We start from the raw sequence: 27,723 nt of genomic DNA on the forward strand, positions 1-27,723 counted from the left end.
TAACTGGACGTCGCGCTGGGCCAACCTTGGCACAGTGTGGGCTCCGGAAGCTGTCGCCATGAGCACGGGATGCGCTGTCGCAGAGCTGCTGAGCGCCAGCGAGCAAGCTACGCTCGAACAGGTGAGACCCGTTTAGTTGGGGGTGCGTTCGAATTAGCGGAAGGTGAACGCGCGCGCCCCAATCTCATTGTTGTTGTCGTTGTTGTTGTTGTTGATGTTGTGGCGTTCTCTCTTTCTCTGCTTGATTGGGCAGGCGGTAACCATGACGAGTGTGGCTCGAGCTGCAGTACTTTGAGGAATGAGAGTGGAAATAATTGAGAAGCGTTAACTACGCAGCCAGTGACTGGACCGTTTGAGTCTTTATTTGTACGTTTCTTCTAAGTGCGCATTCGAAACACCGAAATATTTTCTAATGAGGGTAGCTGCTTCGTGGTAAAAAAAAAAGAAAGTGTGGGATATTCGTGCCGCTGCATTTAAAGAAAAATACCTGGTTGCGTTGCGCGGAATCAGTGCCGTGGTAGAAGCAAAAGATTCACGCTACGAGGTCGCGTGCTGGGCAGTGAACGGTAAACATTACCATCGTCCGTAGCCTGAAGAGAGCGCTTAGAGCTGGCGTCTCAAGATGGTGGTTGAACAGCTTTGCGACGAAGTGTTAGCTCGTATATCGAAGATGGGGGAAAAAAAAAGAAAAGAAGAAACATTGCGCTGATTAACGTCGCATTGTTCTGACTGTTTTTCAAAAACAAGAGAATGAGATAACTCTTTGGACAACTTGACACTTTCAGGTCCAACAACCCACAGTGACACAACAATCTTTCTTACATCGAATAAAAAAAGAAAGAAAAAGGAACGAGGGCAATAATCTAACAAGAGAATGAGGAACGGCTGTAGTGAGTTAAAATACACGTTGCTGAATGCGACCTACGTTGACGAACGGAGACGGTTCCTTGTAGCTTAAACTCTGTTGCGCAAGAAGAATCGGACATTCATGCCCCCTTCAATCGCTTCAATTTTTCGATGCGAAGAAAATTTATATCCACTTTATTGCTATAATCCCAGTGATTACCTCCTGGAACACCACCTATGACTTCGCTAGTACTAGCAGCAGGCCTTGACGAATAACTCAGTCAACAAAAGCAGTTGTGGGGTAGAAAAGATGGCTACTTCATTAATGCTCTGATCTTTATGCTAACAACACGAGGCGCGCCAGGTTAACTGTAACACTTTGAAGTGATAATGAGCACAATTCACCCACCACGGTGGCATATACGTAGTGGCTATGAAGTCGCGCTACTAACCCCGAGGGTGCGGTATCAAAACCCCGAGCGCGGCAGCCGCATTTCGATGGGGTCGAAATGCAAAAACGTCCATGTACCGGGCATTGGGTACGCGGTAAGGAATCCCAGGCGGTCAAAATTAATCCGGAGCACCCCACTACGGCGTGCCTCGTAATCATATCGTGGTTTCGGTATGTAAAAAAAACATAATTTATATATATATTTGAAAAAAGTGCAGTTATCAGCCGATCGAGAGCAATTATAGTTCCAGAAGTAATGGTGGACTACTCTGCGACTCGCCCGATTCCTGGCGAGTTAAACTTGATGTCACCGTGGCTGCATAATAGCGCGCTCTCTGCGTTGTTTGTCTCTGCCGCTGCCAGCCGTCGCTTCCCTTGCATTTCCGTGTCCCCGCAGTAACCCGTGTGATAAGGTATACTACCCCTTCGTCAGCGAGTTCTTGTGACCTCGCGGTTCTGATTACATGCACCCGTCTCGTGTTCGCTGTGTTTCAAAGAAGTCTAGTGGGTTCGTCAGTTTTGCGGTAGTTGTAGCGAGTGAAGCAGTCTTACTCGCAATATGCAAGCACGCGCGCACACCCGCAGAGAGAGAGAGAGAGAGAGAGAGAGAGGGAGAGCGAAGGGGCATATCAAGTGTTTCAAGTGAAGCTTTTACCGTTTGGGTACTTACTGCAGCAGCTGCAAGCATTGAACTAGTTTGAAAACTGGGTGTTCAGTGACCTCACATCCGGTGGGCTTTCTGTGACGAGCAACTTTGCGGAAATTCAGTGAGAATATTTGTTATCCGCACAAACGCTAGAGCAGGCGTTTCCTTCCGTCAACACGGTTGTTTTATGATGACACAATGACAGGAAATCTCACCACCTGCTTTACGAGACCTACCTTCCGCTGGCCGTACAAAGTGGTCTTCGTGTATCTGAATGGGGATTTAAACGCTTATTTGTCATAGAGTCTGCTATTGGTATAAGCGTATAGCCGCATAGTACGTCTGTGTCTCTTGTACCCGCCATATAGATGCTTACTGGATTTGGCATGGCGCTGCTAAGTACGAGATCGCGAGATGAAATCCCTGCCTCGGCGGCCGCATTTCGGTGTGGGCGAAACGTGCAAACACCCGTGTACCGTGTATTGGGTGCACGGTAAAGAACCGCAGGTGGTCGAAATTAATCCGCAGTCTCTTACTATGACTTGTCTTATAATTAGATTGTGGTTTTGACTCGTTAGACCCCAGAGTTTAATTAATAATTATGCGTCTTACAGCTCTTGTTAAAGGTCGTGGTGCCTCATTTCAGTGAATTAAAAGGCTGATAAGGAAACAAGAGCTTAAGGAGTACTATTGATGCAGACGAGATCGTGTCTCGTCTACTATAGGTCTGCTTATTTCGGATGGTTTACAATGACCGTCACGGATAGAGACGTACACGTGGAAAGTTTCCGGGAAAAGCGATGATGGGAGAAACACTAATGTGAAAAGACTGCAAAACGTCGTTTCTCTTGTCACCCGTAAGCAATGACCTCAACTACATTTGATTAGTGGCGTTCCTATTACCACACAAAATAAAATACTGTTATTTTCAAACAATTCTTCAGTTCCGAGAGACTGTGGCCGATCTTTCACCGCCCTCGAGAGAAGATTGGTACTTGCTTAAATGGCTTCGAGGTAAGTGCACAAAGGCAGTGCCTTTAAGTTGTTTTGCCCCGTAGGATTCGTGTAGCCTGACAAGATCTTTTTTTTTCGATTCCTGGCTCCAAACGCTTGTAGTCTTATGTGATCCTCGTTATGGGGAACATGTCCATCGTGTTGCATATGCAGCCTTTGCTCTGAACTCAACAATTTTTAATCACACACTAACTCACGCATTAGCAGCCTCTCGTCACCCTCAGGTCATGCATTCTCTTTCGTATAGGACAAGTGATTTCAATGAGTAACCCTTTTATTTCGAAGCGGTTTTACCGCTACTGCGTAAATGGTATACTGAACTGTGGTCATGAAGGGCACAGGGGTGACATCTCGTGTGGGTTTATTCAAATAGAATGTGTATGAAATGTTGTGGTGTGTCCCTGCTTCCTTTGCTTTAGACACCATGAGGAATTGAGGTACATATTAAGTTACGTTCAGGGCAACACCACACGGGTTTGGGTTAGTTGAACGTTCCGCTGCTTTACGCGAAAAGCAGAGCGTTTAGTAAGGTTTTTTTTTGGGGGGGGGGGGGGCTTTCTAGCTGCGCTGGTGTAGCTCTTTGGACCACTTAACTCCCCACCAGCAGGGTGCAAGACCGAAATGAAGCTTCTGAAATATTATCCATAGCAACGTGGACAGTGCTATGCCGTGACACGTGACAGTATAGATACAGTCAGAGCACCATCGGTGAATACAATGAGTTCATGTCAGCCTATTGGTCCGTAAATTTTTCATATACCTGACGATGCAGACGTTCACTGTCGCAGAGGTAGAGCAGCAATGAAAGCCCCGAAATTTAACGATAGACGTACACGGCTGGCTACCTTACATGTGGAAATATGGAAGAAGGTAGAGAGGAAAAAAAAAAGACAGTACACACACACATATCAATGCTGCGGCCATCGCGACGTCACTGCATGTTTACAATGTCGAGTGCGTGACCGGGCCAAAACAGTGGTACGGTATGGTATGAATAAAAATGCCATATTACATGGCGTAAAGCGGCACCCGTGTGTTGTAGTGTATATGCCATAACCTAACTGCTTACAGCAAGCGGAAAGATTTTGTTCGCGGACACTTCAAAATGAAGTGAGAACGTCTCCTTCTAGTTTAATCAGCGTTCATACAACGTCCCGTCTTGTACAACTCGCCTGAGAAAATTCGACAGACTAGCGCAGCAATACTGCTTAGTACAGAAGGCTTGCCTCTATAGGACTTGCTTATAACACGGGCGTCTTCTAATGATTCCCTCCTTCAACAGCCCGGAAGTTCAACGTGGACGATGCGAAGAAAATGCTGCGCGAGGTGAGCTGAATGGAAACAGGGCTGCGATTTTCTAGCGATGCCTTTTCTAATGCCAATATCCTTTCGCGCTTCTTCAGAGGGTCACACCGGCGCACCCTACGCTCTGTCAATGGGATCAGCCGCGCGTGAGTAGTGGATGATAAGATTAGCACAGAATGGAGCGGAAGGCATCGATACAATATAGCGGCCCAAGGTCTACGTATAAGACAAAGGTCTAGCGATCTGTGTATTACGTATGTGTTGGGTGTGAGTACATAGCCTGCTGGCACTAGTGCATCGTATACTCTTTTTTTTTTTACAAAGGCTGTGAGGCCTGATGAACCCAGTTCTACGGAAGTGAGCTGCCTATACAGAAGAGCATGCCTCGCTCGAAGCAAACGAGATGTAAAAGAAACAACTTAGTGATGTAGATACTGCATTGTGATATGACGTGAGAAACTGAAGTAGTATAATAGAGAAGAAAGAGAGAAGAGAGGAAAGGGCAGCGAGGGTAAATGGACGGCATGTTCGGTTTGCTACCCTGCACTGAAGAAGTGGATACAGGGGCGAAATAAGAAAGAGAACACTAGTTGCGCGCGTATATGAAGGTGCTCTTCAAGTCTATTCGATGTTGCAGAGACATGTCGATTTGAGGTAAAGTAGCGACGCCTTCGATGCTGGCTGCGCCAACGACACGCATGGCCAAGATATTCCAGACCGTCTTCGGAAGCCATCAGTTTAATGAGTTATAAAGGAAAAAAATACCTATATAAATATACTGAGAGGTGTGAGTAGCCATGCGTTATTTAAAAAAAAAAAACGTGTTTTTCACTTGGATTTTGCTGTCCTCTACCATGTGGTGTACTCTAGGCACGCGTGTCGTCAATGGACGTTTTGTCATTCAGTGGAAAGGCAAGGAAGAAGAACATTGTACGGATTCTAGCGTAAGATAAAGCGTCCCGCTATATCGCTAGACACCCATCTGGCATGGCGAACAGCTCAGGTGCAGTAAACGAGAAAAGAAAGCAGTTTTTTGTCAGAAAACAGTGCGCAAGACAAAGCTAGGTGGTGATGTCATGCTAAGATTCCCGAGGCCTATTTCAATAGCGTCAAACATTTTGATATCAGCTTGCTGAGGCTATTCGATGGCTAGTGAACAGTAATAATAAACCAGCATCGAAAATGTAGGGTTTTAATCGACAGCATTTGTGAATGTTTCGACAAAAGGCGGGCCACAATCTGAACAAATATTAACGAAACGTGTCGTTATGAGAGGTTTCGTCATTTTGTGTGGTTACGAAAGCAAATAGAAATTTAAGCCTTGTCTTGCGTTTTTTTCCTTTCGTGGTCTTTATTTCCATCACCCCCGAAAAACCGAATAAATTGCGGGATTTTTCAAGAAGTTAGCGCGTCAACTTTGTATTTCAACGAAACCTTCCTGAAAAAAAAAATCCAAGCGCACGTGCTTATACGCACGTTCGCGGCACATCCTTTTGTGCACAGAATAATCCATGACATCCGTTTTTCCATATGGCTTAATTTTCTTTCTCATTGTGCTGATATATTTAAACACAAGCGATAAGCGGACTTCCTGTGAGCATAATAACCGTATAACCACTGTGCCTTGTCAGGGCTATCTCCTCCTATAGCTATTTATGAAGCCCTGAAGCAAGATAGCGGCTAGATCAACACGAAATAGCCGACGGTTATAGTTGAACAAATTACTTTTAAGGAATTCAAACGTGCGCTCTTGAATTTCTTGACATCAGGACGAAGTCACTCCGGAATACGGCCCAGTGCTTCCTTTTCCAATACGCTTCTGTAAAGAAGGTGACACGATGAAAGAATGAATGAAATGAAGGGGAAAAAAAGGACAATACGAAAGAAGATAAAAGAGCGGAACGGGAAAGATGGTATCCGTGTGCCTTTCTCTCCCTCGACAAATTCCGTAGTAGTCATCTCTCTAACAATTGTTCTGGACATGGCTTTGTGTAGCACATCGCCTGGCGGAAAAAGCACCAAGTGGACACCATTCTGGAGGATTACAAAGTCCCTACGGTGAGCGCCTGTGCATTTTCATCAAGAACCTTACCTTACACCTTACAGGCAAGCTCATTGAAAAAAAAAATCGCACAAATTGAAAACTGGCATCGTATTACCATTTCTGGCAAGTGTGTACAGCTCAAGCTGATTTGGGACGTGAAACCTTCGAACATTTAAGATTCTTTTTTTTTACAAAAACTGTATTTGCTCCACACGCCTCTGACTTCGCACACAAATTCGCCATAGCGCTCTCCCAATTTTCGCTAAATTTGATCTTAGTGGAATTTGTAGGCACGCGAGAACAGCGGGTTAAGTATTTCGCCTCTCGCGAAACACACTCATAGTGCTCCAGAGCACTTTGATACGTAATTTATGGCAAAAGCAGTAGTGAAACCACATTCTTGTGAACTTGGCCTACGCATTACCCCTATCGTGCACCCCCTTATTTTCGCCAAGTAGAAACAAGGTACCTTGTTTAGTTCACCGAGTACACCGGAAAAGCCAACTACCAACATTGGAATTAGCAAAGAATATATATATATATATATATATATATATATATATATATATATATATATATATATATATATAAAGGTTCTCTAATTGTTTGCAACGCTGGTAATTAAGCCAGGTGCGTGAAAGTTTCGCCACACACTGCACCTGTCTCGGCACACTGGGAAGCATAGTTGAGAGAACGGCTGTGTGAGGCTTTTTAACCCTTGATTAACAGATTTATTTTGCAAAGGCTGCATTTGATCACCACGCGTTTGACTTCGCACAGACATTCGTGCCCCCCCCCCCCCTGTTCTTTTTTTTTTTTGCTCAATTTAATATTGGTGGCATTTGGAGCTCTGCCAGGACAACGGGCTAAATGCTGCGTCACTCGCGCAACAAATACACAGCGCTGCTGAACGCTTCTATGCGCAATTTATTGTAAAGGCCGGGATTAAACCTTCTCCCTCTCCACCCCCCCTCACGCACACATACGCATTTTCAGCGTCTACACATCACCCACGACCAGGCTTTTACGTTTGTCTGCATAAAGAAGGCGCCTCGTTTAGTTCTACGAGGACAGCGGGAGAGCCTCATATAAGCCATAAAGATACCAAAGTAACAAGTGTTCCGTAATGGTTTGTAAAGCTCGTATTTGAGCCAGAAGCGTTAAAATTTTGCGAGGCATTCCGCATCACACGGCCCCCCATTTCTACTACGTACAAGCTTTGTGTAACGCAGACTTCTTTCCGGACATTGGGACACATAGCTGATAACAGCTGCATGACATTCCGAACAATAACTTTTTGGTTGTTGTTGTAAAGGCTGTATTTGATCAATACGTATTTAAATTCGCATGCAGAATCACCAGTGTGATCAGTCCTATTTTGGGGAGTTTGATTAGGGTGCCATTTGTGGTTAGGGCAGGGCTGCGTGCTAAATTTTCCGACACTCGTAAAACGCAAGGATCTCAGAAGTACTTCAACACGTAATTTATGACACAGACTATAATTAACCCAAACTTCAAATTTTGCGTACTCATAACCCATAACATCTTCCTTATTTTCGGTAACTATAAATTCTGTGTAAGGTAGAGTTCCTTCGCAACACTGGAAAAATATCAATATAACAATTTTGAGCACTTGCCACTTGGTAAGGTAATATTTTACGAAGCCTGTATTTGATCCACTTGCATTACTAAATGTTCGTAATGCCCCTACGGTCTCTAAATCTGGTGTCGATGGCATCTGTAGTTAGGCTAGGGTAGGGGAACAAATGTTTGCGCAGCTCGTAAAACAGACTCGTAATGTTCCGAAGGATTTGCATGCGGATTTTAATACAAAGGTCGCAATTATTCGTCGCATTTCGAACTTTGCGTACATATTACCCATGACATGCCCCTTACTTTCACCAAATATAACAAGATGTCTTGCTTCATTCACCGATGACAAAGGAGAAACCAACTTCGATACTCGTATGACGCATAAAAATAGCAAAAGAAAAATGAGGGTTCCTTAATTAGTTTAGACACTTTTATTAAAGCGATCAGCCTAAAGGTTCCTACACACGTCACGCTTAACATTACCCTTATTTTCTCCAAAGCTGAAAATGGTGTCTGGTGCAGTTGTTTTAGGGCTCCGGGAAGCATTGCGGCAAAGCTACAGTATGGCAAGTACTCTGGAACGCTCGAATAAATAAATTTCAACAGAGGCCGTAAATATCATACACAGAGTAAACATTCATAATTTATCACTCACAAGATTGTTCCTACTTCAGTGACATATAAACATCATGCCTTGCAGAGATCACCAAGGAGACCGAAAAGCAACTACCTGTACATGCGTTCTATAACGTATAAAAATTGGGAGAAGATGAGTATTTGGTAATTATTTTCAAGGTACATAATTAACCTAGACATTTCAAATAATTGGTACACGTTACACGTAAAATAGCCCCTCTTTTCTTTAAATATCCGTGAAGTATGAAATGTGTGCCGTTTTGGGTCCTCCAAATGAAGCGGGAAAATTTTTTAAGCGTTCCAAATAACGCTTCTAAACGGGCCGAAAATGACGGCTTAACAACCTTTATTTAACCCCTAATTAACACACGTGCCTCAATATTTGTCCGCGTATCGCCCCTTACATTGCGCACATTTTCTCAAAATCTAAGCTTCGGGAGTGCCTTAGTTTCGTCTCGTAAAAGCATTAAAACTTGCATGTAAGGTTCTTGAGGGCTTTTAGTCGCATTACCAGCTCCGCTTTAAGATTGCACAGGAGTGAAGTACGTGATTTAACAAATGAAACATCCACGCTTCACTCTGCGCACTTTGCCGACATCATTCACACGATGGCTGGCAACCCTAGCTCTGTCGTAAAGCCATGCCACACTGCTATCAACCTTTGTAGTTAAAGCAAGCAATTATGTGCAGCAGGTGCCTTCTTTTTCCTGCTCACATTGCAATATATGCGTACATAATTGCAATGGAACGCGGCCTGCGCAGCTGCGCTTTCCGATGCACTGCACAGTTGACGTTTTACAATGCGTAGGTTATTTGATTGAAGAAATAATAATAATAACGCGTTTGATCTCATCCGTGTTTGCTGTTTCGGAGCAGCTTTTCCTGAAGTATTGTCCTGGCGGCTTTGTGGAATGCGGTCTCGGCGGTCAGCCCGTGTACATCACACCCGTTGGCAGTACAGACATCAAAGGTATGTGCACGACGGTGAAGCGACTGATTTACAGTCTTGTTAGTAGATGTTAACGTTACTCTTTTTATTCTCTTTAACCTGAAAAATTGTAATCTTGATCTTCCTTTCGCCTGTGGCATTAAGGTTTATTTGGGCATGCAATCCCACACTAAAATACGCAGGTTTGCTCGAAGCGGCACCGCGTAGCGACTTGCTACGTCACCTCATCTACATACTTGAGACGCAAGAGGAGCTCAAGCGACGAATTTCACTGCAGGTCAGTGTTACAAGCACGCACGTTATGGTCGCCCGATGGATTCATTGGATGGTGGCCTTGTCGAATTCATGCTCTGCAAAAGTATGAAATTCACAATGGGAGCTGTCGACCATTTCGAATTTCATCGCGGCTCATATAAGCCCATGTGAAAGCGCGCGAAGCTTAGTAAACGCATTACCCATATAAAACGGGACAGCATCTGCTCGGCCATTTCTGAAAACAGAAGCGACTGGGCAGCTATTGAATCGACTGGGCAGCTACGTGTCATTCTTTAAGTGCCGAATGGCAAATTTTACTGATGACCGCGACAAACAGTTCATGCTGTCAATAGCTTAGTGCAGACAGTACGCTCTGAGGAAACACCTTGGAGGGGCAACGCAATACGACTGAGACGAAAAGCAGGAAAGACAGAGAGCACTCTGTCCTTTGTCCTCTTTGTCTCTTTTCGTCACACCTGCTTTGCGTCTGGCACCTGCTTTTTTCGTCTTAGTCGTCTTGTGCTGCCATTTCAAGATGTTCAACCAGTACCAACTCGCCCAAATGTCGATTCTTCTAAAGCTGTGAGGAGCCGTCTTGGAGTCAGAGATGGTGAATTATTGGTGGAACGCATCCTGATTAATGGGTTCGAGTGTCGCATTCAAGGCTTCCAGCTCTGCGGCCGAAGCCCATATCAAATACTGTGTAATGCCCTAAATATACTTAGTCGGCCTAGTTGCTATAGCTACTCAACTACAGTGCGGGTGACTAATTCATAGCTGTAAAAATGGAGGCGACAACACTGACAGATGATCTTCAGTATTAGAGCGAAGCTGCCAGATATACATGGCAGAGTCTTATAGAGCGTTGCAAGAGAATCAAGCAGAAATGTATGCTCATTTTTCATCATGATATTGAGACAATTGGTGACCTTTGTCGCCATCCCTTTCCCGAAAGTAAATGGTCTGATTGTGACTGGTCAACCCCGACTAATCACGGAACGTTCTCGCAGAACGGGGGCCACCGTATCGACACTATGTACTTTGTGGCAGACATGGAAGGATTCTCTTTCTGGCAGCTTTCATCAATAGAAGGTAAGCGTCACGTCGATGTCTTTTATTTCCTTTGTTTTGGGCTAATCTCAAAGCAGCTCACTGAGGGCACACCTCGCTCTTCGTTTTGTTCAATTATTCGTGGTGCAGTAGCAGCGCTACCGTCTAGCGTAGATGACGGCTTCAGATGAGGAAGTGACGTGCCCTCGTGCGGAGTTACACACGACCGAATTCACGAGTGCTCAAGTTTTTATAATACGGAATAATCTATTAGTAGTGCAAGCGATACCAGGCTATAACAATCTCACGCCATGTCCTTCCAGGACTTGTATCGTGGAACCCTGTTGACTCGTATCTTCAGGCTGTCCTCTCCGAGCGGAGACGCGCACTTGTGTAGCTTGCTGTCTTGCAAAAACTTAAAACCCTTTGCTTGCAGAGCACATGTAGACGGCTGGCTGTGAACCACATGCACTATCAAAGTATGGGCCACATCTTCTATAATTGCTTTTTTTCTTTCTTTTACAATTTTGACCAGAACTTTTCCGAAAGCATAATGTTGGGTGCGTATTATATGTATGCCGTGAGCGCAGCAATGTACCCGGCGATTGTGTGCCCCGCGATCACAACTGAGGAGCAGACACACGGTGGGATGAAAGCGCGTGTGTGCCGCCTGATGTAATTTTTACGGGAGTGGAGTGAGGTGAAGGATTGAGGTGAGAGGGCAACTGACGAAACATGTTGAGTAGGAGGCACGTGTGTCAGCTGGTCGGCAGCAATGTTGGAAGGATTCAGAGCATGAACTTGAATCCAGTGTATGAGCGACATTTAAGCCGGCGCACAGTCTTTCCTACGTGGCTCCTTCTGCCTTTACGCTTCGGTGTTCGTTGACACGGTGCCCGCACAATCGAACCACGTCTGCGTTTATATTAGCAGTGTGCTGAGTCCTATGTTGGACTATGTTTGCCAACGTATCCCAAGTGAGCCAATAAATGGGACAGGAGGACTGCTGTCGCGGTAGCTCGACGGTGGAGTAATCGACCGTGTGACGTGAAAGATGCGAGTTCGGCTCCTAACTGCGCCAAGTTGTCTTTTAAAGTGAAGCTTTATTTGCCTCTTCCTTCGACTCTCTGCAGCTGTCTTACCGAATAGCTTTTGCCGATTGCTTGGGTGACACTGAAAGTACTGTCAGGCAGCCGTCCTCGTACATTCTCATCCCTGCTGGCTGCAGGCTACGGTATTGCCCATTTGGCTGGTACCGAACGTTGTGCAAACAAACAAGGGATTTAGTGCGAGTCGAGGCGGCCGGCGGCGGCAGGTGATGCACGTATGCTCGGACGCGAGCTCCTGCACCACCACGCCGTCGTCATTATTTCATTGCCTTCATGCCATTGTGACTGTTCCCTCGTTGTCATGTCATCGTCACCCTCCCGCTGTCTTTACTGTGTTGCTGTCCCTGCGTTGTCACATCGTCGCCACCACACCGCCATCTATGAGCCGTGGTCGTTTTAACGTCACCGCCATCCCTTCTTCATCGGCCCCTCGTCGCGATTTCTTCGTGGTAATGTCATCGGGATTGTTTCAACGACCATCATTATGCCGCAGTGACTCCACTGTCTCGCTTTCGTGGTCTTTCTGTCAGTGCGAAATGTGTTTGCGCAAAAACTTTTTGTGACAAGATTACTTTTCGTATGGACAAGATTACTCTTAGTGTATTGCGTCTCCAGTGCGCATCCGCATATTGGACAACGTGTATATAGTATCTCATTGTGCCATATCATAATCATCCGCCACCTACCTTTCCCTGTATTTCCCACTTCCCCATTCCCCAGTGAGGAGTAGCAGGCTAGAGACACGCTTTCCAGGCCGACCTCTCCTCCTTTCTCTCCATTAAAATCTACTCCTCCTCCTCCTTGTGCTCGTGCCTTCGTCGACATGCCGTTGTCGTCACTAAACCACCGTCATGCCATTCTCTTCTTTCCATCGTCGTCATGTCCTTGTAATCATTTCAGCATCGTAATCGCGTTGCTGTGATGCCGTTGTTACCATTCCGGCTGCGTCATTTCCTTCGTCACATTTTGACGTCGCGGGCCGTCGTCCTTTGCTGTCAGTGAATCGTCCTCATTCCCTCGTAGTGTGGTCTCAACTTGGAAGTGGACGTTAATCAGGTACAGCATTCTTCAAAAACACCAAGACGGCTTCGTTCAAACCGACTCTGAATCCACAGATGTTTGAAATAGGAGACTGAGCACGTACTGGTGGGCGGGTTGGTCATACATGATTACGACGTGGTTGTCTCGTGTCGTCTTCCTTCGTCCGTCGTTTTATTTGGCGCCTTCGTCGTAATCACGAAATAGGGGAGCTGAAATTAGTCGCACAGTACCCGCCCTGCGTATAAAATAATCCAAGCAGTTTCTTGGTTTCTGCGTACGTGCACTGCCTTTGACGCCATTTTTTTGTTCCCTTTCGTTTCTCTTTTGCTTATTATTTCTAAATTTCAATTAAAAATAACAAGTAATTTACCCTTTGCTTTCCCTAATGTCGTACGTTGGCATTTGGCTTCACGTGGTATTAACTATACCTAACAAAAAATGGAGCCCCGAGTTCTTTTTTCTTATTCTTCTCGCCCCTGCTTTATAGGACGAGTAGGAGGCTCTCTAGGCGGACGAGTGTTCCCGGTACTGTGATTAAACAGCCTACTTGACACTATGCCAAGAACACCGTCCCTCATACGCACGCCAATGCGTTCGGCGCTACAGTCGCGGTATATAGTGACACGTAATCTCGTGAAAGCGTCCCGAAGTGTGATAGTCCGAGAATATTGTTTGTAAAATTCGCGAAGCATCGCCATTGATATCCGACGGCATCGCCACGAAATTCCTGACGGTTCCGCTCATTGGATACAAAACTTCGAGAAAAAGACCGTACGCACAGCTGCGTACACTTGAAACAAGCTGATGAAAGATTTCCTCACCGAGGTCAGCGAGGCTGGCGGTGAGGTTTATTATTCGGCGACGTATACTGTGCTGTTCACTATTCGCACTGGAGAGCAGGATCGCACATTATCTATCTTATCAGGTGAGCAAACTGGCCAGTCTGGCCAAGGCTATTTCTCAGCTCTTTCTTTTTTTTTTACCTCGACTGTTCGACTCGCTCATTTCGAAAAATGAACTATCGCGCGTGCTTTTCTAGCTGCACTGCCATTCATGAATTTGAACAGCTGCTGAAGCCAACTTCGGACGAAGTTACTTTCCTGGTACGGAGGAAAATGTACTTGCAGCATTTCATCATCCGGCGTTGGAAACCATTTTCTTAGGAGCTCTGCGTAGGGTTTACCAGGCGCCTACTTTAAACTTGATGTAAACCAAACTAAGCTAATTGATCCTGAAAATAAAGAACTAGAGGTCACATTGACAATAAGCCCTAACGTATACGCAAACCTGTCATGTCATGATTACTACGGTTGTGCCGATGTTCGCGTAGTAGTAGGCTCAGTTATAGGCCATTTTCTTTAATATGAATATTTGCTCCCCGATATTCATAAGCTGAGATGATTTATTAGCTGTTCACAGTTTATTGTAGTACTTAAAGCAGAGACCGCATCACGGTCCCGAAAGAAAGAACGTATGGTCATTTCAAAGTCGGAGGGTTGTCGAAGGCCACTTGGCGACACGGAATAAAATTTGGCAATTCGATTTTCATGATTAATACAAAACATTGTATTCGCCAACATCGTTTCACCGTCTTGCTAGGCAAAGTGCCAACACAAATATGTGTTGCAGGATGCTTTTATGTACCTGGTCAATCTTCAGAATTAACCGTGATGTCCTAAATATTGACCTAAGGTTGCTATATTCGAAGGTAGCAAAGCTCCAGACTAAGCAGAAATTTTTTACATATATATTTGAACGCTGAGTTTATGATGGTAACCACTTGATTTTTCTTCTTTCATGGTAAAAGACAGACTGAAGACTACCGCAGTGTGATTACAGCTTGCAGTCTATGTCCTTTAGTTTGTTCGAGCCGAACTCTTGAGATAAAGTATAAGGATCACCTAATTCAATTGAAGCTCCTTCTATGAAGCTATGTACTCTATACAAAAAGTGTGAAATAAAAGCTTTGGTTTGCACTAAATGTGCAGTGGTGTCTGCGATCACCGAGTCCGTGCGGTTATACGAGGCCAACTACCCTGAGATTCTTGAAGAAGCCTTTGTCATCAATGGTGAGAAGCATTCTCCATATTCAGCGGGCAAAGCGTGCAGGTTTTATAGAAGGAGGATCTAAAGTTGCAAGAAACAGCAGCAAGCTTCCCGGATACAATTTCTTCAGAAGTCCAAAAGAGCTTTGACTTTGTAGTTATTGGGAACACTCTTAATTTATTGAAAAAATTTATCCCACTGTAGCACACGTAAGCAAGAAGTATGAAGGTTTTCGCGTTCCAGAACTAACTATATGGCTGTCGAATGTTAAGCAGAAACCTGCAAAGTATACTGAATTTGTACAAAATAGCCGGATTTAAGATATATGATTCCACCTTGCCTCAAGTTATTTCTATAGCACTACTGTTTGTTGGGTGCGTTGGCATGCGAACTTGGATAACATAGCGCATCGTGGTGTATACGTCTCCCTTTATCCAATAAATTAATTCTCTGACGCTCTCCCTTCTTAAGATAGCGCTTACTATGTTAGCGCGTGTTGGATGGATGTTCTTTCTTCTTCTTTTTTTTTGCTGCAACATTTCATTTTCTAAACAAGCTATTTGCAGTAATATTTCTCATGCTTAAAGTATTTTCATTAGTTTTTCGGCGTCTGTGTTTTGTATAATGTGTAACGTGTTTGACGCGTTGTAGACAGATGTAACAAAAGGGGTCAAATGTGTCCCTCAAACCTCGTATGTCCGGCTTTTTTTCCTCAGTCCCCTTCAGGTATTTTTTCAGTGAATGGAAAGGAAGAAAGTGAGTAAGAAAGAAAGTTCTTGGCAATGCAGGGATTGGTCAGATCGGTAGTGAGACGTCTTTGCTTACACGGCCTAGCTATTAACTCTATGGGGCAGCCACGATATGAAGACGTTCACCGAGAGGTTTCGTCGGGATGGCAGTTGGTCAAATTGTGGCCAGTTTTTAAGAAGTAAATGACTTGCAACATAAAGTTCAGAATGGTCGTGAGCCAGGCTGATCAAATTGCGCATGCACCATTAAACAAGAATACAAGAATTGTTTGGAATTCAATCAGAAATGTTTAACATCACTCCTAGGTCATGGCTTGTGTTTGTGCGAAGTCGCTTCTTGGAATGAGTTCTTAGTTTTATTTATTTTGCCCCATGTTTTGCCCATAATTTATTTAATTTGTTTGCTGTGGCGTCAGTCTTGCCACACTCCATTAGGCCGGGTTAGGGTGCTAGCTTCCACAATTTTAATTTTAACCGCTCCTTTTATGGTGTAAAGTTTGGACTTGCAGAACCGTCTTGTGCAGTGCAGATGGCTGTTCTTTCTTTCTTTTAGAAAGCCAGGTATTATGGCGCAAAAGCAACTAAAGCTATGATGCGCAAGTCATATTTTTCAGAGTCGTCCTTTGAGCTCAGCACAGAATGACAGGAGGCAATGTGCAACAGAGGAGTTGTGAAATTGAGGCAAACCCGAACACACATTCATACTGAACTATCTGGAACCATAGCTGGCGTAAACAAAGTGAGGAAGAGTCATTCACTTTCGTAGGATTAAGCACGACTGTTGTGAAGAACGGCGAAGAAGGGAAAAAGAAAGAAAAGAAAGGGCTGGTTTGAAAGAATGAAACCGAGATACGTCGCCAAAGCAAGGAATGGGACTGACACAAGACTGACGCCACAGGACCGAAAAGCTGCGTAAAGCTATCTATCAAGTACTAGATTGATGCTAGCAGGTTTCTGGCCTCCTACGCTTTTTTCATTGTAATTTACCTTAAATACGATATGTTGCTAGTGTCACCAACCATACGAGCCATCTTGTTTGTGCAAGCGTAGGGTCAGCTGGGCGTAGATGTTATACATTATGCTTGGAATTTCAGCCCCCAGCTTGTTTCCCGTGCTGTGGAACATCGTCAAACCGTTGTTGTCTCAGAGGACTATAAGCAAGATTAACATCTTTGGAAAGGGTGAGCATCGCTTCTTTCAGATTTTTTTTTTTTTGAAACGCGCGCTTTGATCGATACACGCAAGGAAAGGAAGAAAGCCGACAAGATCGGCTTGCTACAGCTTCTTTCAGGCGCTCGAAAGTTTAAATTTTAGATTGACGTGACTCTCATTGAGGATGTAACGCAACTTGCAATGACATTTCGTTTTACTGTTTGGTACAGCGACAATACGGAATCTAGAACGTTACACTTTCTAGCTTTCGTAAGTGTGCGAACAACCATTTTTGATTGAAATGTAGGCCTGCGATTTCATCATTTTACAAATTACAGCGTAACTTGTGCAGTATACTTGCGCAGCGGCGCTGATAGGTTTGCAGTTTATGAGCTCGTATGATACGTATTTTATCCTTGTTAAATATGTTGTAAAATAGCAAAACTTCCTTTTTTGTGGAGCGTAGGATGAGGGTGGGTTATATATGGTGCCACGTAATCTGTAGCAGTGACTTTTGGTATTCTTTTATATGTATATGTCTGTGATTTCTTTCTTTCTTAATCCATATTTCATAGCATATCATGTACAACATCGCGCGCGCGCGTGTTTGTGTGTGCGCGCGCTATCCTGTGTGTATATACAGAGCCCCTGTACCACAGGAGCGAATTGAATCGAATCGAATATCGATTAATTTTCGCATAAGTAATAGATAATAATGTAATAATATGAAACGATGTTAACATCGTAGTATTCTTAACGTTAACAACTTCCATTAACTTATAGCACATTATGAAGCATTGCTTAATAAATACAGAAATGGAGTATTAAGAAAAAAACGTTGTTTCTTAGCATGCACACAAATTTGTGTACACTGCGAATGATGGCTCTAATAGCTCGTAGTTTGGCTCCCTAACTGACGTGGCCTGCTCCAGTACACACGCTCTTAAATTTTCTCGCGGGGATAGAACTTAGCGTACTCTTACTCCAATGTTATGTTTATTTGGGAACAGTTAACGTTTTTAAAAAGTTTAACACTATTCAAATTATATTAGTATTTACGAATAGTGAATTCGAAGAATGAATTGAATAGAACGACGTACATTATTCGAATCGGTTTTCTTTTTTTTTTCGGTAGTTGCGAATATTCGCCGCCCGCCCCTACAAGTCTTGGGCAGTCAAGTCGATGAAGCTTATTTGTTGCATTGTCCAGAAAGAATCGAAAGAAGATGGAAATGCCCATTTATCTAGGTGACAATTTCAGCTCTTTCCACCATAGCCAGTGTGCCGCTCCACTATCTTCATTCTCCTCCTCGCTTCGTCAGGCTTAACAAACTACACAATGACACAACGGTGCGTGCTGTAGCTGTGATCCGAAGTAAATTCTGTCAATTATCCCTCATGCCGTTCCTTAGCATGGGTACATGTTATGCTCCAATAGCATTTTATGAATTAAACTTATCACCGCTATGCCAAATAGTATATGTTGTAGCCGGCTGGTTGCTCAAGAAGAGGAAGGCCGTCCAACAGTGCTGGGTTGGGGCGCAACATGATGTTTGCCTACGTACCATGCCCATTAAGGCATTCAGTCTACCTAAAAAGGGCTCTGTAGTGGAATGGAACAGGGTGCATGGTCCTACTCATACACAATTTTCCTACGCGTGGGTTTGACTTGAATAGTAGATTTTCGAAGGAAAACTGCTCGATTGTTTTATTTTTGTTGCGCGTTTATCACAGTCTAAACATGCAGGTCACACTGAAGACATAGATTCACAGTTCATTAGACACCGAGTGCACCTCATTCATAGCGATTCGGCATGGAATACATATGAAATATACCCCGATTCCCATTGGCAATTACATCGGCGTTCGCACTGACACAGAAACCTCGAAATTGAAACTTTTTATTATCATGTGGTGCGTGTCATTGTTCACATGCACTATGATTACTTTCATTTGTTATGAAGGTTTTTTTTTTGCCTACTAGCTTTTTTGTGTGATGCAAACTCCTATTCGATTTTTTTAATGCTAGAGTGCTTGATCATTCTGCTTTGTTAAAAGGCGCGGGCTCTATCAAGTTCGTTCCTGGTATCTTAGTCGGTGGCCTAAACACCTTCGTGTTTCCCTGCCGCTGTAGCTCGGTGCCTGTGGCATTATGATGCCGAACACGAGGTCGAGGGTGCGATTCTATGCTGCGTTGGCCGAATTTCTATAGAGTTTATATGCTGTGAAGCTCTCATGTGCTTCACCCAGCGCAAAATAGCCAAAGGGACAGTTATTGTGTTTAACAACCTCTCTGCCCTTTCCACTCTCATTTCTCTCTTTTTCTCTTTTCTCTAACGCTTAGATTCAGGCTCTCGTTTCATATGTCTGGGTAGTCGAAATTAAACCTGAGCTTCACCGCTACGGCGTTCTCGGTGATATATTCTGGGTATTGTCGAATTCGCCATCTTCTCAGCTCTCATTGGTCGAGATGGCGGCCACGGCCTCTCTGATTGGCTCAATACGCTGCCATTGCAGAATTTGACAGTATCCGGAATGGCACCCCCTTCATAGTCCAATGTGTTGCTTCGAGAAATTAAGCAGCCTAGCTTGAGTTTATTTTGATTTATTTGCGAGCGAGTTAGATATTTGTGCATATTCGAAGGTGACTGAACGAGTGGAATCCGTTTGGTTCGCAGATGGTTGGCGAGATGTGCTGGCCAGCCGCTTCGACGTGGAGAGACTTCCCGCTCATTGGGGCGGACGGCTGAGGGGACCCGACGGCGATGGACGCTGCCCGAATCTGGTGCGAGAGATTCTGACTGTGTACGCCACGTTGATCACGCAGCGGGGTGAGCCCGTAGCATCTGCAGTTGTCTGCTTGAAAGCGACACAGAGTGGAACGAACAACACAGTGCAACAGAACGTTGCGTAATCTAAACTCTTGCTTTCTTTCTGTACTTCTCTCTTTGACTACCCCTCTCCATCTGTAGCGTGGCAAACTAGCAAAATGTAGTTACCCCTCCTTCCTTTCTATTTCTTTCTCTCTTTATCAATATTTGACGCTTCCATTGCAATTTAAGCTTTCGCATACTATCGTAATAGTAAAAACTTGTGACAAAATATATATTGGTACTTTTCCACAGTCTAAATGTAATTGGTTGAACCACTTTCATAATCGCGGGCACAATCCCAAACAACGTCGTGCTCATTACTGCAGACGATACGCTTTTACTTTTTGGCAATAAAAGTTATGGGAAGGAAAGAAACGCTTCCCTCAATACTCTGTATTGTATGCATTTAGCATGACCTTACCTTCGAACAATCTCAAGCGGCTTGAGCCGAGGTAGTTAATCTAGCATAAGCCGTGGTGTACTTTTATGTTCCCGATAAGCACTATATAACTCATTCGGTGACTTAGGTTCAGCGATTATATATAGAGCGCGAAACGCAACAGAACATGCGTAGTTGACGCCATCGCTATAAGACTTGAACTCAAGTAGTGCAAGCAGCTGGAAAAGCCATCGAAAGTAAAAAAAAAAAAAGGAGAGAGAACGTCGTTTTGTCAAACTCCAAGGGCTATCCTATGTGCTAGGTACTCATGCTTTTCTTGGAAAAAAAAAAACACGCCGACTGTCGTAAATAATGAAGTCATTCCGATAAAAAGAAAATAAGAAAGAAAAGGGCCGATCGCGTAAAGAAAGGTAAGATCTACCACCCGATTCCTGGCCTAATCTACTGAGTAAATTTGTGTAATTTTCATGATTATCATCATCTATATCGTCAGTCTAGGTCACTCCGGTTTTTGAATTTTCCCAGTGCCCATTGTTCTTGTGTTCTGTTCGTTTCACTGTATGCTTACATTCGAAGTTACTTTTTTTTCGGCCATCGCTTTCTCGGGTGCCGGCTAAGACTAGAGCCGCGTTACGGGCGAATGAATTCGGCGTTCGCTGAAGCCCTGGCTAACAAACTTCTCTGGCTGTCGCTCGCAGATCTGTCCGGGAGGACCCGTGCCGGTGGAATACAGAAAGAATTGGTCTGGAACTGAAGGCACCCGGTCATGCACCATCGGAGCTGGATGCTGCTGGTCGCTCCCGGTATGATGCCTGAACTGTGGGGCGATGAGTTGTGGTTCTCGAGCAGTTCAGTCAACAGGCTTCTTTATAGAGCTGACCTCCATTAACAGCTTCAGATTCGCGCTGGTGATGTGGGTTAGAGATTGATGTGTGTTTATTTGTCGAAAGAAGATAATGTGCTGTTTTTCTTTCGCGTGTTGACTGTTGACGTTTAAGCAGGTTTACGAAATGTGCATTACTGCCGGAACGCATTTTTTCATACCACCATGTTATCATCCTTTGCTCATTGAACAATCTGTTGTTTGAGGTGGTTCGTGGGCAAGCTGGTGACAAACAGTTTCCAGCATTTCAAGTTTCATTAGAACAAATCACTCTCTGGGTCACTTAGAGGGCTCACTGGGCCCAGGAATATGCAGTTTCTCTTCTACGGTAAACAGAAACGAGAAGTGCGGGGCAAAATAACGAATAGAAAAGGAAGGAGATGAAAAGAAAAGAAAAAATGGTTGAAGAGAAGGACAGTGAGCCATACGGCCGCTGCAGTGAGTGTAATGCAATCTCCATCGCCACCTTTCTTTCTCCCACCCCAACAATAGAAACCAGAAAAAGTCTCAGCAAGCAGTCAGCGAACCACATGAGTAATGGATACGTTTGGCAGTGTACAAACCTTGGCGTATAACTTATCAGCACGTCTAGTTGTTACAGGTTTTGCTCAGCACCTCTGCTCCTTGAACGTAGTGGCATAAAAAGACAGAAAACAATATGCAGCTCATCCTAAACAGTTAAGTTACACTGCACTTGAGGTACTAAGTTCCTTACGCGAATATTTCACCGATAGCAGACACACGCCTGAACTTGTGCTTGCGTTAAGAAATACCTCAAGAGCATGTTAGTCATCGACCTAGTTGTCGCTCAGTGCGACATCACTCCCAGTTTTAATAAATTGTTAAGGTAAAGCAGCCCATCCTTGCTAACACAATCGGGAAGTATTTCGCCGGTTTAGTGTCTGGAGCGCTCGAGAATGTGGGAGGGACTTTATCATTCCGGCAGCTGCAGTGACGTCCGATGAGAAAGCTTCTGTTGTGTCCTTCCTAGAAGAAAGCTAGGTGTTAATGCCTTTGTTGGTGATTCTCATGTCATCTAGTCTGAGAACACTTAGCGGAATGCCTCCACGTTTCTGTGACTGAATGATGTGGTGAAGTTGTCTTGACAGCCACTCGAAGGGCATAGGTTTTGTTTAGATGACCTAGGGGAGAGGAAAGGAGAGAATAGAGAGAAAGAAGGCAGCTAACTTTACCATGCAAAGAAATAATTTTGCTTGCTTACGCAGAGGGCAGAAGGGGAAGAAGCGAGAGCTTATCAAGCGCTTGAAGCCCTATACTGTTTATCTCGTCTGTCGGTGCTCACATAAGACCAAATACATCGGTGCCCTTTCAGGTGTCTGTGAAGCAGGCTGGCTCCGAGCTGCGATGGAAGTTTGGCACGGCGTCAGGGGACTTGACGTTCTCTGTGCGATTCCGGCTGCCCGGAAGCGTCGTGGACGGAGGAGGGACACGTGACGTTGTGGCTGCCAAGAGGCTTCCCTCCTCCCCCGGTGCGCCACACAGCGGCAGCCTCCGTTGCCACGAGCCCGGAACTTGTGAGTTCTTGAGGGCAGGGCCATGAGCGATTGCCTTAGAATTATTTACGAACAAACAGCGATAGATGCCTACGGAATGCCATTTCTCGCTACGAATCCGTAGCTTCGTCTTTTGCTGTGTGGTCTTCAGAAGGCAGACGGATGTCAGCAGCCTTGTCTCTTTTGTCTTTCTTTTTTTTTGGCTGAGACTGATTCGCTATGAACGGCGCCTTCGGGGCGACTGTGTTGTGCTGCGCTCTACAGCTCTTGTGCAGTTTTGGGAGAGGAATAACGGGTGTTTATAAAACCAATGGACGACTTAAGTTAATATTTTATTGGTTATTCCCTGGCAACAGCTGCGTCAGGGTTAGCTGAGCCGGAAGCAGGCGTTTATGCTAAGGAAAGATTGTTCGAAGTTGTTCGATCGGTGTTCAGGATGGATGAAGCCAACGTCCGCAACGACATAGCGATGGGTAAAAAAAGACTGTCTCGTGGGTTCTTGGAAATCTCTTATAAATTCCTCCAAAACTATATGCTGAAATTGGGCAGGCTTTCGATGGATGATATATTGAAGTTTTTTTTAACGATATGCAGATTCAAGAGAATGACGATTATATTTGTACAAGCCGGCTTGTAAGGAGCACTGTGAAGTGTTGGTGCTTGTTGTAAGGAGCAGCTTATGCGCTAGGCAGCGTAGCGGCTCCCAGACAATATCAGAAAAAAAATTAAATTATGGAGTTTTACTTGCCAAAACCACTTTCTGATTATGAGGCACGCCGTAGTGGAGGACTCCGGAAATTTCGACCACCTGGGGTTCCTTAATGTGCACCTAAATCTAAGTAAACGGGTGTTTTCGCATTTCGCCCCCATCGAAATGCGGCCGCCGTGGCCAGGATTCGATCCCGCGACCTCGTGCTCAGCAGTCCAACAGACAATATCAGGGCGCAAGCGGTAGTAAATAATGTGACTTGTCCCGTTGTTCAGGGGGGCTGAATGTGACTATCGCTGAAAGATGATAAGCAGCAAGCGGCTGTTAAGTTGTGCTTCGTGCTCTTCACTTGAGTGCGGGTGACGAGTACAAATGATAAAGGACAGCGCTCTCCTAGTACAAAAGAAGTTAGTTTACGTCGCGTATACTGCCTGTGCCTGTGTACTGTTTAAGCTTTGTGTCGCAGTGTTTCTACTATCAAGATATAACCATGCTGCACACTGAGCCAGTTAAATGGATACGTGTAATTTTAATAGGCACAGGAGACAATAGTTTACATAAGCACTAAGTTCATTCCTTTTTGATGCACCAGCATACGTTGCTAAATATAAAGTACATGCACAAGATTAGGTGTATATATCTCCTGTGACAATCGATCACAGTGCCACTTAGTATCTAGTATAGCATAGTATAGTATAGTATATATTATAAGCGCCGTTTATGAGGAAAATTGGCACAGAGGTTCCAGTAGAGATAGGAGAAAAAAGAAACAAGCCGCGCGATATATTCTCTTGTTGGGCAGCACGATTAGCTAGACAAATCACGGGAGCTTAGGTAATAAAGGCTGCTAGCGCTGTGCAGTCTGCCGGGGCTACAGTCAAACCGTGTTTGAACCACAGCTGAACTACAACCAAGCTGTGCCTGAGCGATGCCTTAACTTCCACAAAGTCATATGCCTGCGGATGCCTCCTTGTTGAGACAACGTTTTGCGACAGATGATAAGGGAGGAGGGGGAGTGACGAGGGGCATGATGTAGTTTTTCACTTTTTTTTTTGGTCCTTGGCCTCATTCTTGTTTTACTTTTCCGGACTGAGAAAAAGTGAGGAATTTCTACACGTTTTCTTCAATCAAGCAGCCTTTTTTTTTTCTTGCAGATAAAACAGACCCCAATTGAGCAGCTAAGTACGAGGTCGCGGGATCTAATCGCGGCCGCGGCGGCCGCATTTAGATGGGGGCTAAATTCGAAAGCACCCGTGTACGTAGATTTAGGTGCACATTAAAGAACTCCAGCTGGGCTAAATTTCCGGAGTGGCCCACTAAGGCGTGCCACATAATCAGATCGTGGTTTTGGCACGTGAAACCCCAGAATTTAATACAGACCCTAACCTCTTTTCGCGCATGCGCGCGAAATCTGCGCAGATGAGCTGGTGTTCGACAATTCCTTCAGCTGGCTGACGCGCAAGGAGCTCAGCTACAGCGTGCAGCTGCTGCCTCCAGTGGCGGAGCGAGGCGAGGCCGGGGATGGCGCAAGAGCAGTCGTCGAATGAGGCTGTTCGGTGGCTGGCCCACCGAACACTTCACTTCACTTACATGGTGTACTGAACTCACGTGCACACCTTTATCGTGGATTGATTGATTGGTTGATTGATTGATTGATTGATACCTGACCATTGGCAACTTCTCTTATCAAACTTTGCTTGCTCACGCTTTGTTTTACGGCCGCACTAGTTATGAGTATTCGTGCACGTTTATTGCTCGACTCATGCGCGGTACAGCAGCGTTGAATGCCACGAGGTTACAGATGTCGCGAGCAGTTCTAGTGCAGCTTTTCGAAAGGTGTGCGCGCTCTCTCAAGGAAATACTCACTTCACTTACATGGCGTACTCAACTCACGTGCACACCTTTATCGTGGATCGATTGATTGATTAATTAATTGATTGATTGATTGATTGATTGATTGATGCCTGACCATTGGCAACTTCTCTCATCAAACTTTTCGTAACGTTTGGTGATTTTCATACGAAAATGAAACTATATAAGTACATATAAAGAGCGAAGCAACGAAACACTTTTTAGAGTTGGTAGGATTTGACGCGATATCTGTAAATGAGATGTGTCGCGCTAATGAGCTCTGTTACAACACAACAAAGCGTAAAAAAAATCCCGTAAACAATTGCACATTAGGCACAAGCGCGGACACACTCGCTTATCGTGATGAAAATGCAACTGTGCAGAGCGAGGATGTCGAAGTTCAGCTTCCGCGAGGTGCGGACAATCTGCCATCAAAGATTACGGGAAAACACATCTTGGAGCGCATAGCTGTGAATGCGGTTTCAACAAAATAGGATCCTCGAGAGGTGTTTATTGCAAACGCAAGTGTCATATGCTGGAAATGCTCACGCCTAAATAAATAAATAAATGAATAAATAAATGAATAAATAAATGAATGAATAAATAAATAAATAAATAAATAAATAAATAAATAAATAAATAAATAAATAAATAATATGGTTGCACGTTTGTACTTCTTTTTCTTCGTACTGATGTTCAAAGACACTGTCACATGTGTTTTGCTGCTCTAACTTTTCTGGTATTGGGTCTGAAAAACATATTCTCCAATGATCGTTTTTTTTAAATATTCTGGAATTTGCTTGCTCACGTTTTGTTTTTACTGGTCTAGTCATACATCGAACACCGACGGTCTATGCCACTTTTCTACAATTCTGCAGCATCTTTCCACTTCGAAAAACAGCTTGCACGCATCAAATAAATCTCCATTTACATGACATTCGCAAGGGAACTTGAAGAAATATGTCGACTTGCTGCGCCCAAGTTATTCGCCAAATGGTTTTGTTGACATTGGCCAGTTCCAATACACCCTCTTTTCATCTGGCGTTTGTCCGTAGCGGCCGGATGGTCTACATCTGCTACGGAAGTCATTAGAATATTATTAAGCTACGCAGATCAAGCGATCACAAGCGCGTGGAGACCACCTGCTCTATAAGGACGCCGACTGTCTCCACCACATAGGCGCTAAATCGAAAATGGATCAATACACTGCGCTACTCACACCGCAATGTTCAGACGACACATCCGAGTTCCGGTTTACCCATTTAGGCTGCAAATAAAAACGAACTTATTTAGCCACAAAAGCGTTCAGTGTACCTCTGGACGCAGATGTATTCATATTATCTAAGCCAAATAAAGTTGTCGAGGGCAATTCTATGGAAGACCTCGACTTCCCCGCGAAAATGCGATAGATCACGCGACCACAACTACAACGATGACGACGAAATGAGCATAAAGAAGGTTGCGTGGACGACTGTACAACGACGACAACTGCGATGGAGACGACGACACACCGGCTTCGTCGCTGACCCGTGGTCGAAAACCGGGGTTTGACAATTCAGGTTCTTCTCATTTTGCCTATCACTTCTGTCAAATAAGCATAATAGTGATACGCACATGCACATGCCATGTCACATGCCACGAAAGCTGATGTCGCCCTTATCACCGATGAAAAAGGCCTTTGGCAAATCTAACCATGACCGGCCGTGGTTGCTCAGTGGCTATGGTGTTGGGCTGCTGAGCACGAGGTCATGGGTTGGAATCCCGGCCACGGCGGCCGCATTTCGATGGGGGCGAAATGCGAAAACACCCGTGTACTTAGATTTAGGTGCACGTTAAAGAACCCCAGGTGGTCGAAACTTGCGGAGTCTTCCACTACGGCGTGCCTCATAATCAGAAAGTGGTTTTGGCACGTAAAACCCCATAATTTCGTTCATTTCAAATCTAACCATTGGTAGTATTGTCAGTGCCATGCGCGCTCTCTCACTTGATGGCTGTTTCTGTTTTCTTAGATTCTTGTACTTATCGCGCCTCATATCTTTCTATCAATACTCATTGATTAGCCAATTTGTATCGATTTTCTTGATGAACGAAGATTGCTCGTGCTGCTGTGCGCCACTTCGTTCTGATGCTTTCTCTTGTTCGTTTCTTCATTCTTTCTTCCCGTTCCATTGACTGATTGCAATCCTGCTTCGGTGGTTGCGTTTCGTTGTGGCGTCTGCACAGTGTGCATGTTTGTAAAATGTGCAAAGTTTATTCATGTTTATTTGCTTGGAAAGCTCTATCTGAGAACACATTTGTCACTTTGTACCACTTTGTACATTGTGCAGCTGCTACGATCTCAACTGAGAGTGGCAGCATTTTGAAATAAAACGTTACAAATTAGACAAGTTTGCCGTTATTCCGTGACTACACGAGTGTCACTCTTTTACAAGCAGTGAAATCAGAGCTGTTCAGTGATTTTTCGAGACAAGAGTCCTTTTTTTGTGAACTGGGGTTCCGAGCGCTGAATCAACTGAGCTCTGAGCTACTTACTGTCTGGGCCGCACTTGGATTGTATTGTACAATATCAAAAGCGCTTTCCCCGCATCCTGCAAATAATTATCTGGC

General features: G+C 44.6%; 1 protein-coding gene across 3 annotated transcripts; it reads left to right on the plus strand.

Annotated features, from left to right (window-relative positions):
* On the plus strand, nt 1-27,505 carry LOC135913942 (SEC14-like protein 2). 3 transcript variants are annotated; one of them, XM_065446640.1, is made up of 13 exons: nt 1-121; nt 2,888-2,957; nt 4,240-4,283; nt 6,258-6,320; nt 9,412-9,505; nt 9,667-9,761; nt 10,750-10,831; nt 14,928-15,008; nt 16,829-16,915; nt 19,565-19,671; nt 20,858-20,962; nt 22,376-22,577; nt 24,685-27,505. In XM_065446640.1, the coding sequence occupies exons 1-13, from the start codon at nt 59-61 to the stop codon at nt 24,810-24,812; spliced, it is 1,221 nt and encodes a 406-aa protein (XP_065302712.1). In that variant the 5' UTR covers nt 1-58; the 3' UTR covers nt 24,813-27,505. The 3 variants fall into 3 exon arrangements, with proteins under 3 accessions (XP_065302712.1, XP_070394967.1, XP_065302713.1); XM_070538866.1 differs by lacking the exon at nt 24,685-27,505 and having other exon boundaries at nt 19,565-19,717; nt 22,376-22,515; XM_065446641.1 differs by lacking the exons at nt 14,928-15,008; nt 16,829-16,915.
* Nucleotides 27,506-27,723: the final 218 nt, after the last annotated feature.

Source organism: Dermacentor albipictus, chromosome 5, assembly GCF_038994185.2.
Source record: "Dermacentor albipictus isolate Rhodes 1998 colony chromosome 5, USDA_Dalb.pri_finalv2, whole genome shotgun sequence".
NCBI lineage: Eukaryota > Metazoa > Arthropoda > Arachnida > Ixodida > Ixodidae > Dermacentor > Dermacentor albipictus.